The sequence below is a fragment of the Onychostruthus taczanowskii genome, unplaced genomic scaffold (genome assembly GCF_017590055.1).
Source record: "Onychostruthus taczanowskii isolate IOZ18803 unplaced genomic scaffold, ASM1759005v1 scaffold44, whole genome shotgun sequence".
Classification (NCBI taxonomy): domain Eukaryota; kingdom Metazoa; phylum Chordata; class Aves; order Passeriformes; family Passeridae; genus Onychostruthus; species Onychostruthus taczanowskii.
This window is the reverse complement of record NW_024501903.1, coordinates 3,623,962-3,643,109: the sequence shown is the minus strand read 5'-3', so window position 1 is coordinate 3,643,109 and position 19,148 is coordinate 3,623,962. Positions and strand designations below refer to the sequence as shown.

The 19,148-nt window shown below is 37.4% G+C and overlaps 1 protein-coding gene across 1 annotated transcript; it reads left to right on the top strand.

The window, feature by feature from the left end:
• Positions 1 to 15,813: 15,813 nt before the first annotated feature.
• LOC121340968 (taste receptor type 2 member 40-like) lies at positions 15,814 to 16,760 on the top strand (the record flags this gene model as incomplete). Its single annotated transcript, XM_041414079.1, is given in 3 exon segments — positions 15,814 to 15,861; positions 15,863 to 16,545; positions 16,547 to 16,760. Coding segments are annotated over 3 exon segments (945 nt in total), but the record flags the coding sequence as incomplete, so codon positions are not given.
• Positions 16,761 to 19,148: the final 2,388 nt, after the last annotated feature.

Sequence of the window (19,148 nt, the reverse complement as noted above, 5' to 3'; positions counted from 1 at the left end):
AAAATGACAACTCAAGCAGTGCACTATGTTATAAACAGCCCTGCCCTACATACAGCAACTCACTTCCATTTGGGAAGGAACAAAACTTTATATTCACTGCATTAAAGCCTATGTTGATTTACAGCCCTCTTTGATCAGATGATCAAAACCCACTTTAACGCTGCTCACGGAGCAACCTCACTCTTACATATATCATTCATGCTGGCACAGATACTCAGCATCCCAGGGCTTCCTAGACTGTGATGCAGCCTTTGGCATCAAGGATCATGGTTTGCTGTCTGAAGAAAATAATAATAATAAGGACAAAGCAGGTTTTCTCGGGACTAATTGTGACAATTCAGCCTGAGCACAAAGCTCATGGTTTTTCCTCATGGTGCCTGAATTCAGGCTTAAGTACAGATTTCAGGTGCTGGTCCCCAGGGTAGTATGGACTACTAACTATATAATTTTTTTAATTATAATTCCATAGTAGTGGAAGATAATAATACAGATAATAGAGTAAAATTATAAAGAATAATTGTATGGAATTATAATGAGAAAAGGAACAGGATTAGAAAGGTATTCAATGAACATAATGAACCAATAACAGATGTAGTACTTATTGTAAAAGGATTACCAAAGGTACTTCAAAATTTTAGATGTCTATTTTAAGTTGTTCTTTTACCTCATTGTTCTAGGGTGCTTTATTAAAATGCTGTGTTAAAATCACAAAACATGCTAAAAGGTAGGTATTATAAGCATAGTAAACATTATAAGCAATGAAAATTAAAAAAATAAACCAAAACAGCAACAAAACAAAACCAACAAACCTCCCACCCTCCAAAAAAACCCCAAAGCAACTGAAAAAACAAACCCTTCCAAAACCAAAACCAATATTTCCACTGAGACTTGATCTCACTGATGAATTGCAACAAATGTACAAAATTGTACAAAATACTCTGTGAGAGAATAAATAAGTAAATAAATGGTTATGGGCTGAATGTGTGACAAAGGAAGTCTGTGCCCATCTGGCCGTGTTGGTTGTTTCACTGGAGTCACCAGCACAGGTGCAGAATGTCAGGGAATGGCTATAAGGACCCATGTGTACATATTTTGTTTGCTTTGTCACAATCTCTGCTTTTGTGGCGTGACCATGGATGTCCTCTGTCACTGATCATATAAGCAGGGCATCCCCATGGTCATGGCCAAGAGTTCTGTGGCCCTTCTGGTATTTAGCTGACTTGTCACATAACTGGCCTGGAGGCACACCAATGGCTCCTTGCACCCAGAGTGATGATCTCCTCTGCTCCCAGCTGTGATTGTACTTTGTGTGCCACATCTTGTTACTGAAAAAGTGGATCTTAATGGAAATGTCTAGATTACAAACTTTCTGCTGGAGTGCACACACGCAGAGCAGTTTGGGTAGAAACGGTTTACAAAGTACAGATGGAAAATAAGCATTTTAATTAATGCTAACTTTTGTGTACTTGGAGGACCCTCATTCTGTAGATGTGATTCTATCCCATTTGGTCATGTAGAAGCTAATTCTGATGAATTCAGTAATTTTGCCAAAGAGAATTCATAGCTGCCTCTTTTCACCCTGGTACTTTCTTGTAATTACTGTTGTTTGACAGCTGCTGTTCTCATGCAAATTTGACAATGTGGTCCATGTATCTGTGAGACTGTAGCTGTGCAGATCATGCTTAAACAATACAAATAAGAGCAGACAAAACCATCATATTTCTGAGCTGCAATGTGATTTGAAGTATTTGCCTATTGAATTTTGATTTCTGCATTGTAAACTACTTTCTTACTATAGTATATCGCTGCTTTTAAACTATAGGTAGAACAAAATGAAAGTTGCAGTTTTTCAAATCAACTTATTATTTCAAAAGATAATAGATTATTACCTCTAGAAATTATTTGCAGTAAATAAGAGCATTAATTTTTCAGCAGCTTAGTTCTGTGTTCCATAGAATCGCCCTGTTTCAATACTTGAAAACTCTTTCCTAATGTCCAGTCTAAACCTCCCCTTGTACAACTGCAGGCCATTTCTCCTCATTCTCTTGCTTGTTACCTGAAAGAAGTGTCTGACCCCCACCTGGCTACAGCCTCCTTTCACGTAGCTTAGAAGTGATAAGGCTTGAGCCTATTTTTTCTCCAGGCTAAACACCCCCAGCTCCCTCAGCTGCTCCTCACAGGACTCATGCTCCAGACCCGTCTCCAGTCTGAGCAGGTTTGTCCATGCTCAGACATACACACAAACACACACACACCCACACAAAGATTGCTTTCTTTTGTGCAGCTCTTCTCTAAAGTGCAGATTGAGAGAGTGTCTTGGATCTGCGTTTCATAAGCAGCCAGGCACCCCTGCCCCAATCAGCGGCTGCATGACCTGTCCCTGTTAACAAAGTCCTGGCTTCCCTTGTCACCCTGTGAGTCTTGCTTCTCTTGCTGAGATCAACTGGTATGTTCAGCTAGGTGAACCAGCATAGCTGGCACAGAATTAACAATTCTTGGTATTTCTGAATATTCAACTACACTTTGTGGGGTAATTACTTTTAGAAATGCCAGTTCAGCACAGCCAGCAACAAGCAGAAAAAGAGATGCAGATTTTCCCAGCAGGGACAGCTGGGGCTGCTGATTAAGGATGGATGAATCTGTTTGGGAAAACAAATCTGCCTAAGCCACAATTCTGCAAAACTTCTGTATTAATTCCTGTGTTTGTCAAAATGTTTGTCTCCCGGCAGACGCCTGGAATTTTTTTGCTTGTTTGTTTTGTATCGTTCCTTTGTTGTTGCCACTATACAGTTTTCTTCCAAGAACTGTAGTCTGGTGACTGAAAAATGCTAAATTATTTGTCTGGTCACATTCATGCAGATTCTCTAATTGTGCTGTTCTCTGATAGCATCTTTGGCAACCCCATACTGCATCACTCATGAGCAGCAGTAAATGTCATGGCACAGAGAATAATGGTATGCAGTGAACCAGCAGGGAGATTTAGGAACTGCCAACAGCCTACATTGTTTTCTGTTGCATATCTTTATCAAGGATCCTATTAGTGTCTTTTATCTTAAAAAAAATACAGTTGTATATTGGATTCTGAAAACTGAAGACTGCCCAGACAACTGTGAGGGAAAAAAAAAAAAAAAAGCCACAGCCAACCAACCCCCCAAACACAGTAGGTGTTAGTGAAAACTGTCTTGGTACAGCTCATAGAGGTATTTCTGGGTCACACAAAAAGATCCAGTGTCTATTCCTGAAAATCTGGGGATGCCTTGCTCACCATCATGTTCAATATTTGGAAATTGATGTGCTGTCCATCAGGCAGAATCCTCACTAGTGTGGGACAGATATGCTAATGTATATATTTATTTCTGGTAATACTCCCCACTAGCCCCACAACTCATGAAGCACTTTTGTATCACAGTAGATCTAAAAGGTGATTACAGAACAGAATGAAAACAGTGAGTCCAAGTCAAGCAAGACAAAATACTATTTCATTACCTGAATGGGACAGTTTGGAAGAAATATCTCACATTGCTACATTTGTAGTGTTGACATTAAACAAGGACAGCAAAATGTTTCTAATAACATTGCCTCTGATTTAAGGGTGCTTCATAACCAGTTATCATGATAAAATATTTTTAGATAATGAGATTCTCTGTCATCTGGGTTTTCCCATCAACTTTGACTGATAAGGATTGTTCAGAGCCTAGCTCTGTAACCTTAAACAAAAATAGGTAACTTTTTATTCATAACAATGGGATAATGTAGTATGGACAAATTGCACACACTAATGAAAGGGATTCTAGAGGTCTCACTAGAAGCTAGTGCCTTCAGAAAATGTATTTAGCAGATGCAAAGAGAAGGCACCTCTTTAATGTGCAGGAATATGCTGAATCAGAGCCCTGAGTGAAGGAAGCACTTCAAATGCCCACCTTAACTCAAACTCAAAATTCTTTGTGTGGGAACTATGGTGACCAGCTTCTGACACAGCATTTCCCACAAACACAAGAGATCTCTCTGCTTGTTTTATAACCATCTGTTAAATGGAAGTTAAAAGGAAAGGACCTGAATAAACTCAGTGAAAACCAGTCAGAGCCTAACCCATCACACTAAGTTTGTGAGGATGTACAAGTGACACTCCCCTCTGTGCCTCCAGGTTATCAGTGACTCACATTAGCACTTTTCTTCCCAACCCTTTTTATGCCTCCCATTTCACAATGAATTTCCTACATGGCAAGTATCATTGCCCATCTGCCTTCATGCTGATAGAGGCAAAGCCACTTCTGATTTCTGTAATAAAAAAAACCCTGTGGCAGAACTCCTGCCTGTATGAATTCATATGTAAATAGCTGTGGTTGAGAGCAGCACAAAAACATGGGCTCTTCTTGCAGACTGGAGCCAAAATGATCCTGACTCAATTAGATATCACAAAGAGACAGAATTTGTAAAATTTTATTTCCAATATATATATATTAAAAAAAAGGGTATGTTCTAAACCCAAAGCAAACCAAAATAAAACCCGAACAAATGACTGTAAATGCTGCAGAAAATGAATGAAGTCAGGCTTGCAGGACCTAGATGGAGAGAAGAATGAGAACATGTCACCAGGGGGCAAGGTAGTATGAGATAAGAGGATGGATGTTCCCCTGGGAGACAGTGAAATATGAGGACAAGAACATTCCAGCATAGGAAGAGAGACTTAAAAATAAGGCAGCCTGATGAAGCACAACAGAATGACAAACTGAGTTTTACTGCCCTTAGTCATCAAATTGACCTTCTGGCTCATCCAGAAAAGGGAGTGGAGTTGAAGAGGAGAATGTAGCTGCTGTGACTTGATAAGCAATTCCAACTATAAAAGTTAAACAGACCCAAGCTTTTCCTGAATGAAAGAGATGGGATGGAACTATATCCATAATAAAGGTGCAGAAAGGGAGTGGGGATGGGAGGGAAATAAATACAATATACTGGCTGTCTGAGTTTCAAACAAACCTCTGGAACTGTTGTATCTATAGCTTAAATCAGAAATGCTTTCATTGTCTCACAAAAGAACTCTGGAAGCTCTCAGTCCATAAATTTTTACTTGATTCAAATTTCTGTCTCTCAAATACACATGGAAAATTACCCCTTAAATCACTGTCTGTCTTAGAGTGACAGAAGGAACGGGAGAAACTGCATTTCTGTAACTTCTAATATAAGTTTGGTGAATTGAAGCCAATATTAAGCTTCTGAAATACCACTGCTTTAAAACATTTATAAATAGGCTTTTATTTTTGAATCCCGTATTTAACCAGCTTTGATTAGGGGATAAAGGTAAGTAGAATAAATGAAAGATGAATCTGGGATAACAGACAGCTGAGGGTTAGGCTTTAAACAGCATTTAAAAGCTTTCATACAGGGACTGTTATTTTTAATCCATCCAGAATGTGAACACATTGGCCTAAGCTGCTTAGTACACACAGATGGATTCTTGGCCCTACAGCAAAATAACCAAAATGACCTGGTGTCTCCACACAGAGCAGATTGGCTGGATCTACAGCACAGAGGATCTTTCTTGTCTGGGGCCCAGGGGACCTTAAGACAAAATAGTTAATTGGTGCCTGAAGTTGTTTATGAAACACTATGAGGATTATGTTGCAGCCTGCCAGAAGTGTGTTGTTGCATATTTGCGTGGTACAGTTGTGTCCATCTGTGTGTCCATGTGCTGTGGATGTAAAGAGCAGCTCTGTTTTGCCCTCTCTTCTCCCAGACCCTGCTCCCAGCTGCACCACATAGGAGCTGCCTCTGGTGCTCATCTCAGTGCTTTCACTGAGCTGATTTAATTTGCTGGGTTTGCAGAATACACATACTTGTTTCAGAGTGTAAATTTTCTGTCAGCTCAGTGAAAAAAATCCCCATGATGGGGGACTAGCTCTGGCATAAGCAAACCAGCATCATCTGATAGAAGCAGGATAAATCATTCTCTGCCATGGGGAGACATTGCATAGTCTCATATGTATCTGAGCACTGAATTGTGCTCTTACTCTACTTTTTTATTAATAAATTATTGATGTGAATCTATGTGCACTGAGATGATCTCAACAATCAGACCTGTCCAGCCATGAAAGCTAATTACAGGTTTTGATATTCCGAATTTGAAAAAATCTGTCAATATTTTTGGGGTATTCCAACTTTCTTCTCATCCCAAATAATAATAATCTTTAAAAGCTGAAGTCTGGGAAAATAAAATCTGCAGCAAAGATCCTAGAGAGCTTTTTAAGCTTTTTCTTTCCCAGTGAAAGTTGTGGATCTAGACAGATGTGCATAGTAGAGCTAAATGAAAAATAGTTGAACATTGTTGGAAATAGCATCTAAAATAAGAATGAGGTGGTTTGTAATAAAAACAATAATTGGGTTTGAATTGAATAACTAATTGACATTTCTGAAATGAACTTTATTCTCTTGTTTACTACACTGTAAACTAAGAAGAATAATTCCACTGTATTTTACTGCGCTAGTCATACAACTGGATCAGAATTTGAGCTTCTGTTTTATTGCTGGATATGAAGAGCAATGAGTTGAAACAGCAGTGTGAATCTTTCTGAATGAACAGAATTATTTCATTTGGGAGGCCATTCTGAAGCCGATAAAATTGTAGTTGGAACTAATTTTGTCCTTATGCTACATGGGATAAAATTGCTCTTACTGGTGTGCATGTATTTACAGCCCTTGGCACAATGGGATTAAACTGTTTTCTGGGATTCAGGTCATGTTCATTTCCTAATCTAAACAGAATCCATCAGAGAATCATAGAATGCCAGGTTGGAAGGGGACATGAAGGATTATCTGGTCCAACCTTCCTTGGCAAAAGTAAAACCACAAGTCTAGACAAGATAACCCAGCACTTTGTTCAACTAAATCTTCAAAGTGTCCAGCATTTGGGAATACACCTCTTACCATTATTCCAATGGCTGATTTTTCTCACTGTGAAAAATGTTCCTCTAGTGTAAACCAGAATCTCCCCAGGAGCAACTTGTACCTCTCACCTTTTTCATGGCACTCCTTGCAAAAGGAAATCTTTGTAACCAATCTTTAAATATGGGATCATGGTGACAAGATCTCCCCTCAGTCTTTTTTTTCTCAAGACTGAACCAAGCAGTTTTCTCAGCCTTTCTTTATAGGGTAGACTTTTCAGTCCTTGGATAATCATTTTGTCTCTTCTCTGGATCCTCTCCAGCCTGTTAATGCTTTTTTTTTGTATAGAGGAGATAAAGATTAATTTCCAGGTGTGATCTGGAAAACACTGAACAGAGTGGTGCAACGGTTTCTTTATCTCTGCTGCTGAAGCACTCTTTGATGCAACCCAGGATCCTGTTGGCTTTCTTTGCTGTAGCAGCATCCTTTTCACTTATGTGGAGCTCGTGTTCATCAGAAGCTCCTGGTCGTCCCTTTCCGCAGAGCTTCTCCCCAGCCAGGTATATATCCCAGCCTAGCTGCATTCCTGGATTATGCTTTGCCAGGTGCAGGACCTTATACTTGTTGAACTTCATTAGCTTCTCTTTAGTCCACTCTTCCAGCCTATCTTGTAGGGTAACTGTCCCTTCTGAAGTTCTCCCTTCCTCACAGATATAGTTATATCTGTAATTACTGATGTGACACTGGGGCTATATTTTTTAGTTGGACATAACTGAAACCATGATTTATCATAATTTGCTAAAAGATATCATGAGTCAGTAGCTTTATTTCAGTCACATTGTTTGGGACCAAAATTCTGCCTTTGCAATTACCTCTCCTTGATAGCCAGCAGAGAGCTGAGGGAAGGTTGCAAAAACTGGGCAACTATAAATTCTCTTGCTCCTATTACTCTCCCAGACATTAAACTTTTACAGGAATTATGTGAACCAGAAATGGTTTTTATGTATTTAAGTAACACCCAATTGATTTCATTCCTATGTGCTTGTCTGTTCATCCTTTGAATCCATGCAGACTTTTCTTGCAGAATATCTTATGACAAAGAGTTCCACATCTTCCTTCTGTGTTATGTGGAAAACCACCTTATTTTGTTTGCCTTTAACTCCTCTTTCACCTGATGTCACCTATTTTTTGTACTCGAAGAGACAATAAATTACCCACCCTATTGATTTTCATATAAGAGGTTTTTATGCACTCACAAATTATAACCTCCACAGTTGTCTATTCCCCCTTGCTGAAGACTTTAGTTAGTACTTCACTTTATGGAAGCATGACTACTACTTGTGGTTTTTGCATTTTAACATAAAACATAGGGGAAAAATGCACAAGATTTTTGTGATTTTGAATATACTCCAAGTCAGTTCTAGGAAGAGACCATCATTTGTCTCCATCCTTCTCACCTGGGAAGAATGTAATTTTTTGCTCTTTGAATAGAGTAAGCAGATGTGTCATTGTGCTGAGCACTTTCTCAAGGGTTTGTCAGCTTTCTGATTCATCCATCATTCACTCTTAGCTCTAGTAATCACACAAAGTAACATTTCACTAATGTGAAGTTAAAAAGCTGATAGGACACTGAGAAATAATATCTGGACACAGTTGTGTTGGGTTTCATTTTACTGTGCTACCCCAAGCAAATCCTCCCAGCAATGTGGTATCTGCTTACTGCAAAATAAGTGAACTGGAGTTTATTTTTTTGTTTTCTTTATGTTTGGGAATCCAAACTAAAAACCTGAGTGAACCCAGCCTCAGCATTGTACAAAGACTGTAATTGAGCTGTGTGCATTAAAAAAAAAAAAAAAAAAAAAAAGATATTATCAGGATACACACTTTTACTTTCTTCATACTGCTTATGAAGACGAGCTCCAATATAAATTTTTCCAAACAGACAACATCCCCTCTCTGATGGATTCAGTGTTAGTAAGCCACAAAAATCAGGATTAATTTAAATTTGCACCACAGGTGGTGCAGAGTATTGATAAAGGGATTTGAATTGCAGTTGGCTGGCAAAATGGCACATTGAGTATATAAACACAAGTGAACCCAGCATCAGTCAGTGTGGGGCTGTTTGCCAATGGTGCTGAAGAGGTGATGGCCTTCAAAAAGTCTTATGCTCTTGGTACTTATATGTACTAAAAGGCACGTATACAATAAAGTTATACCTTTGGCAAAAGTAAGCACTTAAAATTTTTTAATGAAAAAATTATTTATTTGCTGTTGCCTATGCAGCATCCTGATGTCAAATTCTTTAATGATATCATCACATAACATTTTTCACTGAGTGCTTCTATTTGATAGATTCATTGCAACAGGAAGCATAGATTTATATTTTCTCAATTTCAATTATAATTTACAAAGAGTAAAACAGCATTCCTAAAAGAATGTCAAAGACCATTTCTTTTAAGTATAAAATTATATATGAAGCAGTTTACATGAAACTAATCCACCTTAACATTAAAAAGTATTGTCATGAGGCAGGGTTTTTTTACATTTTATAAAGGAACTTAATTCATCAATATGTCTCCTTTCTTCAGTCCAACACAGCACTGTAAGAAGATTAAAGTAATTTTTAGCACTTTATACTTAATTTCTTTTAAATTGTGTTATTTTTATCACTTCCTAGTGCTTTTTTCATTATTTAAGAATAAATAGATAGTGAAGAAAGGCAGCTGAAGTGGTAGTGGAAATGAAAAGATGGGTTCTGTTTCATGTGCTTTATCTACACAAACTGTGATTAAGCAAAGTAACCTAACTCATAAGAAAAATCCACTATGAGGATCATGCTTATCTTTAGGTGCTGGTAGTTTATAAGCAATCTTAAGACAAGGTGTATGCTACAAAGACTGTAACAAACAGAGACAGCTTTTAAGAATGCACCTTCCAAACTGGAGTCACGAAATGGACAATTGCTGGTGATGGCAGGGTTTCTGAAACATAACACAAGATAAAGGAACTTGACTCAAAAAATATGCTCCAATATGCAAGCCTGTCACCTGTATAAGAAATGTGTATTTATTCTTTGGATGAAACTAAGCACAAATTGTAAGTGCTGAGTCTAGTGCAAGGATCACTGCATGAAGTTTCACTGTAGTCCCTGACAACTTTGTGAACAGGAAAATCCAGTGGTGTGGAAAGGCACGCACTAACCATAAAATGTAATGGATATAGAAAATAAGAGACTTTTACTTGCAGCTATAGTTTGGTAAAAGAGAAACCAGGAGCAGCTGTCTAACCTTTCAGTCTAGTTAAGGACATATGAAAACCTGTTCCTATTTCAACAAGGAGAATTGTTTAAGCCAAAGAGATAAAACATCCCTCAAGGAGGGGAAAGAAGAAAAGAAAATTTCCTGAATCCATAGAGAAGCTGGACCAGTTACGAATACTGTCAAACAGAAACTTGCTACTTGTTCTATAATTTTTCAATAGTGTGCCATTTTAATATTTTCTTAATACTGTAAACCAAATTTACAGTCTTTCTTTAATCTTGTTTGATTTGTAGAGAAATCCAGCTCAGTAAAGGACGTCATGCCTTTGGACATATTGTCTCCCTTAATAGCAAGAAGCAACATGATCAGAGGAGGTCTACAAACATTTCACACTTTATGTGGCATAAACAGTAAACTAAGCTTTAAAAATACTGTCTTGAATTAATGAACATTTATATTAATCTCCTTTTGACCATGGCAAGGAGCAACTGATAATCTGCACTTGCCTGCTCCTTGCTTTTGGGGTGTGTGTGTATTCTTACCTCTTTAAAGTTGCATCTTCCTTTTCATGTTTTTTACATGATTTGATCTTCTTGACCCCTTGCATGAATTTCAGAGGACTTTTTCTGTTACTTGAGTCTGTTGGGGTTTCCATTTTGACAGACATTCCAAAAAGAAACAATAAATAATTTTGTGGTACTGAAATTAACAGTACATTATCTCCAGTACAATAATGACAGCAGCATGACAACTTGCAAATTAATGGTAAAATAGATTATCACTCTTTCACACTCATTTTTGAGATATTTTGCAACATTACTTCTTTGTACAATATAATGTCTAGAATGTGTTAAACAGCAGCATAATTTATTGTTGTTTTCCACAGACAGGATATTTTATTGAGGTTCACTAGCCTACTATATCTTGTTAAACATGTGAGGAACAATTTATAAACCATTTTAAAAGTGTTGAAGATGCAATCAGCCATTAGTAGAACAAAAATGCTGATTCTGGCCATGTTTGTTAAACACAGGCGTTAATGGCTCTCCTATACAATTTTTGCAAGTTTTCTTTTGTAGATTGATTGTGCATCTTTTACAAGATGTATTCTCCCATGTTTTGTTTTACTCAATTATTTTAGTATAAGGATCTTAATAGTAGTTGTACTTCATTGTCTTATGCTGGTGCTCAGAGGTTTCCATCAGAGATGGACTTTACGATACAATAAATGCTGTGTGCAATTTACTACAGGTTGTAAAAAGCTTATTTGCTAAGGAGCTCCTGATATAGAGGTGAACAAATGTCATGAGGCGCTTGTAGCCTCTCACACCACCAGAATTTAATTAACCATGATTGTCTGGAAAGCAGTGTCCTTCCTCCAACACAAAACATTTTTCTTTTTTTTCTATCACACAAGATGAGCAAACAATAATAAATTATTCTCATGCCCTTGTTCTTTTCATCAGGAAATGGAATCTTTGTGATCAAGGTAATGTTCCTTCTTGGTTTCTTTTGTGAATTGTTTTGTGAATCCTGCAATTCAGTTTTTGTAGAATTACATACTAGTCATCAGCAAATGGTCAACACTTGCTGAATGAAGTCATATTATCATTAGGATCTAAGCAAAAATTTGAAATTCTTCTATGATCTTTCTCTCTGGATATAATCTCAAAATGAAATTCCAGGATTACATCTGGGTATTCTTTTGCCTTTAGATAGGAGACAGGAGGAAGACTATAGGATCTCGTCACTGAATTATCATGGAATTACAGAATTATTTGAGTTGAGAGAGACTTAAAAGACCACCTAGTTCTAACCTCCACTTCCATGCTCATGGACACCTTCCAGCAGATCAGGTTGCTCAAAGCTCTATCTAGCCTGACCCTGAGCACATCCAGGGATGGGGACACCCCAGCCTCTCTGGGCAACCTGTTTCAGTGCCTCATCACCATCACAGGAAAGAACTTCTTCCTAATATCTAAACTATATCTCCTCTATTTTTGTTAAGTCCATTACCCCTTGTCCTATCACTCCACATCCTCATCAAAAGTCCCTGTCCAGCTTTCTTTAGTGACTTTAGACACTGAAAAGTCCTATATGGTCTCCCTGGAACCTGCACATCTCTAACATGCTGAGTTTTGGTTCTTTGTTTTTTTTCTGAATGTTCTGGAGCTATTACATTTTAAAGCCTTAAATTTTTAAATTTGATCTGCATTTTGATTGGTGTAGATGATGGTCCCAAATGATGCACTGCAGCATGAAAGCTGAATGAGGATACTGGAGGGCAGTGTCAGTCTGAGTATCTGTCACATCACACCAAAATTAAAGCTCTTCAAAAAATAGTAGCAACAAATTTAAGAGAAGAAAAAGCCAGTTGTATTTGACATGTTGTAATTTCTTCTATCCTCAAGGAAGACAATTACTTTTCACTAAAAATTGTGAAGCTGTGACCATAGTTGGATGATTCATTAGCAACATTTCCAAAGCATGCTTTTTTCTGAGCAATATCAGAAATAAATCTTTCAGTATTATGTTCATGCACTTGTTGCTCACAGTAAAATACCAAAATATTAACCAGATACCACTAACTGGTGAATAGTGGATCTCATATGAGCTGAACAGGCTCACAAGATTTGAGCTTCACAAGATGTGGAAACTGCTTGTTCTGCTGCAAAAAATTCTCTACTACTTCAACAATTAAAACCCTTCTATGGATTGTGTGAAGCATATTTATTACTGTTGTTAATTGGAATGCATGAATCAAAGGAGGAAAGGTGCTATCTGAGCTGAACCTGACTTCTCTGGGTCTTCTCTGTTCTCATAAAGTGAGATTTATGTTTCAAGGGGAGTTGTTGTATAAATTCAGACAATTTTCTCTAGTATTTATAATTTGTTCATGCTAACATTGCACTGTGATTATTTTAAGAAATTATGGTCTGCTTTACTTTGTGACTCAATTGCTTTTATTAATTCACTCAAGTGCTCTCTCAGAGGATAAGTTCATGGAAGTCGGATATATTTTAGGATCCCTTGTGTCTCCTCTGCCAGATAAATCTGGCCTGTCCATGATGATTAGCTTTGTAGCCCTAAAGGAGGTCTGCTAATGAGCATAAATGTGGCAACCCTATCTGTGAGGTCAAGAAAGAGCAATAAGGGGAATGAGCACTTTCAAGGATCTGCCTACCGGGGGATGAGATGATGATAATTTCCGGCTGGACCAGCGTCGGGTGTGGTCACATTGCAGTGACACAACCCAGCCTTTTGTATCTCAGTGCCTGCCTGTGTGTGTTACCAGCATCCATGAGTGAACTCATCCTCTGGAGAACCCCTGCTGATCATAGCAGTTTATTGTGGAGCTACTGAGTTACTGAGGCACAAAGCAAGACAAAATTTAGAAGCCATTCCTGAGAGCAGAGCACATTAGACTGAGGACCCTGACAGAGCACTGAGGAACAGGCTCTTTCCTTTACCTGAGATGAGGATTAAATACCACCGGGGTGCATAGCTTGAGTGGCAGCTACTTTCTGAAGGAGCTGGTGGGAGTTCATCATGGTGGAATGTTCTTTTGTAGGAATGTTACTTTGTTCTCAGTAAATTGTTCCCACTTTGGGTTTCGCATACAGGAAAATCAAATAAGCAGGTAAAGCTCAGATATGGTTATCTTTCAAATTTTAGTTTTTGATACGAAGATAAAACAGAATTTTGTAACTGTTGGAACAGTTTTGAACAGAATTTGCTTCAGTCATGTGCTTTTCTAGAATGTATTTCTGGCTTAGATTCTCCCACTTCATAATTGCAGTCCTGTTTTTACATTACGTAAAAATAAAGTGTTACTTTCATGTTCCCTTGAGTAACTTAAAAACTACATTTTGAACTAACTGACTACTATAGTACTACATGTAATTCATATTCTGAATCCAGGAAGCCGTAGGCATAAAGCATTAAAATAAACAGTAGTCATTGAGCTAGACTTTGTGATTTCTTTTCCTTAGTAAGATGTGTCTTTTCCACTCTTGAATACTTCTGGTAAAGAATGTTTAAAAAGGTAATAATATTAATGTTTTCTTAGTTTAAATTTGTTTGTTTGTTTTATTCTTTTAAGCTTTTTAAATCTGAAACTTATATACAATGTTTTGTAAATATGTCTCAAGTATTTTTTTACAATTTGCAGTGTTGTGATGACAAAAGTATGTTCATGTTTTAGAGAAAAAAGCTCTTAGTTTTTGAGATTAAAAGGACCTAAAGTGAAATCTAAGTTTAATGAAACTTTGACAGAGACAAAAACTATGAAGATTTTAAATCTAGCTTTTAACAGGTTAATGAATAACTATTAACTTATTGTCTTAGAAATTCAACAAAAACTTGAAGCATGAAAGTACTGATAGGAAGTAAATCCAGTTGACAATTTTTACCATGTACATATTAGAAGCTCAGTCTATCATTACTTTGAAAGACTTTACTCTGTCGAGAAATGGACTCCAGAAATATATATCAACTTTCCCACAAAATGAGTAAATATTTTACTGCCAAATGAACTTTTAGACTTTTTCCAGCGGCCTAATGATGTCAGCTGCTTCTCATCCTGTTGTTACACTCATCATTGTATTTAATATTTCTTTATTTCAAGAAATAATATATCAACAATATAAATTTTCCAGTATTGCATTCATAATTTGGATTCATGAGTCCGGGATTGAGAAAGTGAGGACAGACTGTTCTCTAAACCAGACATATTTGTTTATAAATAAGGACTAATGCAGGATGCAGATCAGTGAGGCCCACCACTGTTCTGGACTGTGTTCATGACAGCATCAGACAAAGAGATGGATGAAGATGGATGACACATTTTCAGTCTATAAAGCAGAACAGGTCTAAATGCAGTATCAAACCGTGTGGCATGCCGGTGAGATAGAAGCTGAGACAGTGAAACAGCTGCAGAGGGTGGGGTTTTTAACAGGGTTCTGCTAGGTGGACTGCTCTACCTGACTAGCCTGTCCTCTGCACATTGGCTACTGTCATCTTTTGATCCCATATAGGTGACTACATATAAGAAGTGGTCAGCTAAATGCAGCAATAATCCTTGGATAAACACAGCTTTGTTATCTGAAGAGCTCCTCTAGAACAGGGCTGGAGGGTGTATAATTTTCTCCTTGTTAAAGTGGTTGCAACTAATTTGTCTAGTTATAATTCATAAACCTTCAATGCAGCCTGAAAGATACTAGTTACAATATAAGATGCCCTTGCTGAGATACACTGGTACCCCTGTTGGGTTTCATGTTGCATCCCCCTCCACACAGTCACGTACTGCTGTAACCAGAGAGCCACTGAGCTTTCTGTCACTCTAGACAAGAGTATAAACAATTGACACAAGATGGGTAGGTTAATGTAGCTGGCTATCTCACATCCCTAAGGAAAAGCATAGGCAAATCTTATGCATCTAAAAGGTTAGAGTCAATTATGAAATCTTTTTCTGATTCGTATATTCAGGAAGAACATCAATAATTTCTCACCATCATTTCCAGATCCACTATCATTTCCAGAGGTCGTTTTGTTCCTAGATATAAGGTAAGCAGGCAGGAGGTGGGACTAGTCAGATACTATCAGAACTGCTCAACTTCCTGCACAGCTACACAGGCTAATCAGGTAGAAGTGACCAATTGTCACTTATTGTCACAAACTTATTGTTTCCATAAGCATTGCAGCTATTGAAGTTGTTGTTGGATTTTATTGGAAATGGATTTATTACAACTGTTAATCTAATTAATTGGATCAAAAGCAAAAAAATATCTTCTGCTGATATGATCCTGATTTTTCTGAGCACATCAAGATTTATCTTGCAGGTGACCGTCCTGACGCACATCCACAGACTCTACTTTGCTGACATGTTTAAGTTGGCTTCAGTGTACAAGGACTTTGGTGCTGTGTGGGTGTTTGTAAACCATAGCAGCTTGTGGTTCAGTACCAGGCTCTATGTACTGTACTGTGTAAAAATAATCAATATCAGCCACTGGCTGCTGCTGCAAATCCAGCACAGAATAGCTGGGATGATCCCATGGCTTCTTCTTGGATTGCTGGTGATCTCTTCTATGACTTCTCTTCCTTTACTATGTATTACACAAAGCACTTTCCTATGCAGCTCAACAGGGTACTGCAGAGAAAATAGCGCAGCTCACATCATGGACCAGGATAGTTCATCTCTTTACTTGCTGCTTCTTTACTTTGTATGTTGTTTTTTCTCTCTAGGACTCTCTGTGGTGACCTCAGCTCTGTTAATTAATTGTCTGTGGAAACACAGAAAGACAATGCAATGTTATGCAGATACTTTCAGGGACGCTATGATGGATGTTCACCTAAATGCTATTAAATCCATTATTTCTTTCTTAATCCTGTATCTTTCCAGTTTTGTAGCTCTCAACATGTCAAAGTAAAGATGTCGTGAAAGTTGCAGTGTCCTTAGTTGTAGCTGGGGCATATCCTTCCATGGACTTAATTATCCTGATCATAGCCAATTCAAAACTGAAATTGGCATTTAGAAACCTTTGCCTGCATTTTAAGTGCCATTTGGAAGATAAGCCTCCAAGCCATAGGCTTGAGAGAAATACTCTCCAGCTAGAGATATGAAATCAAGACTCATATGTATTGTTTCACTGTCTTTTTCTTAAATGATAACTTTCATCTTCCAGAGATTTCTGTGACTAGTCCTCCTTAACATTTCAGTGCATCTGAAATAATGTGCATTTTTGCCTTACTTGTGCACCACTCCAGCTCCTTTCTTCCTGCTTAATATAGAGTGAGAATAAAAATGTACTGAATGGAAACAATGTACTTAAATAAGAAATCAGTTTTAGGTTGCTTTGTGATTTCAGATTATCAGTTTAAGACTGAAAGTTTTATGACCTGTTTGAATTGAAGAAAATGGGGACTTAGGCAAGATCTCACAAGTATCAGCTGTCAGGTAGAGGATTCTTTTTGCCTAAGAAGGTTGAAATTTGACTATAAACATGTTGTAAAAGTCATAGCTGGTGTTACATGGAAAAAGATTGTCCTTTTAAACTGGAAAAACTAACTGGATTATAACCTAGGGAAAAATTAAGATTTGGAAGGACACAGTCATTTAATACAATCAAATTGCATTCTGAATGAGGTTTATTTGTGTTAGGATTCCAGTATGTCTGTAACAATGTTAAATTCTTATTTACAAATTGATACTTTTGTTTGAAATATATGTTGTGCTTATTTGTTTGGTTTTCTTGAAAGTGGATGGTCAGATTGGTGATTACAATGTAAGGTGATGTAGGTACATAGAACTACCTGCAGAAAATCTCGTTCTTGTTGAGTTGACCATTCTGATCATAGATTTGCCTTTGTTGTCATGATTTTCTATTGCTTTGAGCAATATTGCTATGAGTAATATTGCTGTGAGTTATTTCTAAGTTTGTTTTCTTTTAAAATTTTATGTTACTATAAAGTTTCACATGAGGTTGGTGAAATATCTTTAGCAAGTCCGGTCATGTTTTATCAAATAATGTGTTTGATAAATTTGTTCTAAAGTTCTCAGCTTATAAATTACTGTGGTGAGAGTTGCAGTCCCACCTATAAAATTAACATGCAGAGTGATTCACTTTATCTTCAAGTGTAGTTGTCTCAGTTTTTGAAACATCAGAGTAATAAGTTCATAAAATTCTTTGAAAAAAAAAATAGCTGTTTAACATTATATGATAAAGAGTGAATATAATGGTTTTAATTGGTACCTTAATATATCTTTGAGAATAAACTATGTGTTAAGAGGAGACATAAGAGGATGTCTGTGTGACATGTAATGATATGATTATTAGCATGTATAAACCATGGGTTCAAGCTGCAGAGCAAAAGGGAGAGTCATTAATCTCACAAACACAGCATTTGGAGGCACAGTACATTGTACTGTAAAACTAAAGCTTCTGTAATGTCAACTGTGGTGGACTGCTGTGGTGCTGAATCAAGAGAGACACAGAAGTCCCTCGAGGGAAGCAGGTGGGACCCATAATGCTTGTGTGACAGCAGCACTCGCTCTGCTCTGCTCTGCAGCTGCAAGCCCTGCCAGCATGGCCCAAGGTTAGAACAGTCACACAGCAATAGCTCTTCCAGCTGGCGACTTCATGGAAAGAAAGTGTCCTGTAAGAAATGAGTTTGTCTGAGACTGTTTTATTGCAGGGTGATTGGTAGGGGTGTTTGGTTTTTCGAAGCTGATAATTTCCCCAGTGAGCTCATTTCTCTTCAGGTATTTCCAAAGCTGTTTCTAAAGACAGTCTAAAGTAAAGGGATCGGAGCCAAAGATGATAATGACGGCCCTTGCTCAGCTTCTTAACCTTCAAGAGAGGAAGATCTGAGGCAGGCACAATCATTAATAATATCCTCCAGTCCTTCCAGGGGAAGAGGAGGACAAAGCTCAAGGACTTGACATCTTTATGTTGTATTGATGAAAGTTTTGTTACACACAGCATAGAGAGAGATAGATGGGTACATAAATTAGAATTTTAAATGACTGGATTGGTAAATAAATTATTAGTTTTGTCCTTTTCCATTCCATCCTTCCCTCAAGCTTCAATTTATTTTCATGACTTCTTCCACAGTATATACAGATATCTATTTGTTTTTTGATCTTACCCTGCTCTTTGGATTTCATCCTATCCCACCCTAAAATAATCTTCTGTATTCTCTTCAGATCTAGCCTGCTCTTTCAGGTACATTTTAAAAAGACTTTCTCATTATTATTTTACAAAAAAATCACTCACCAAATTACAGTAGACTTGTTTCTCTATCTAGTTTATTCCAGAAAGCAGATCAATGAACCCGATGAATATTTTGGCAATTATTATTTTTGCCCCAAAAAGTCCTAAGAATAATGTCATTGAGATTTCATTGTCGAAGAAGTGTTTATATGATGATTGAAAATAAGACTGAGTTCACCAGTACATTTCTCTTAGAACTTTTCAAGTTACATGAAATGGGGACAACATGAATGGGAGA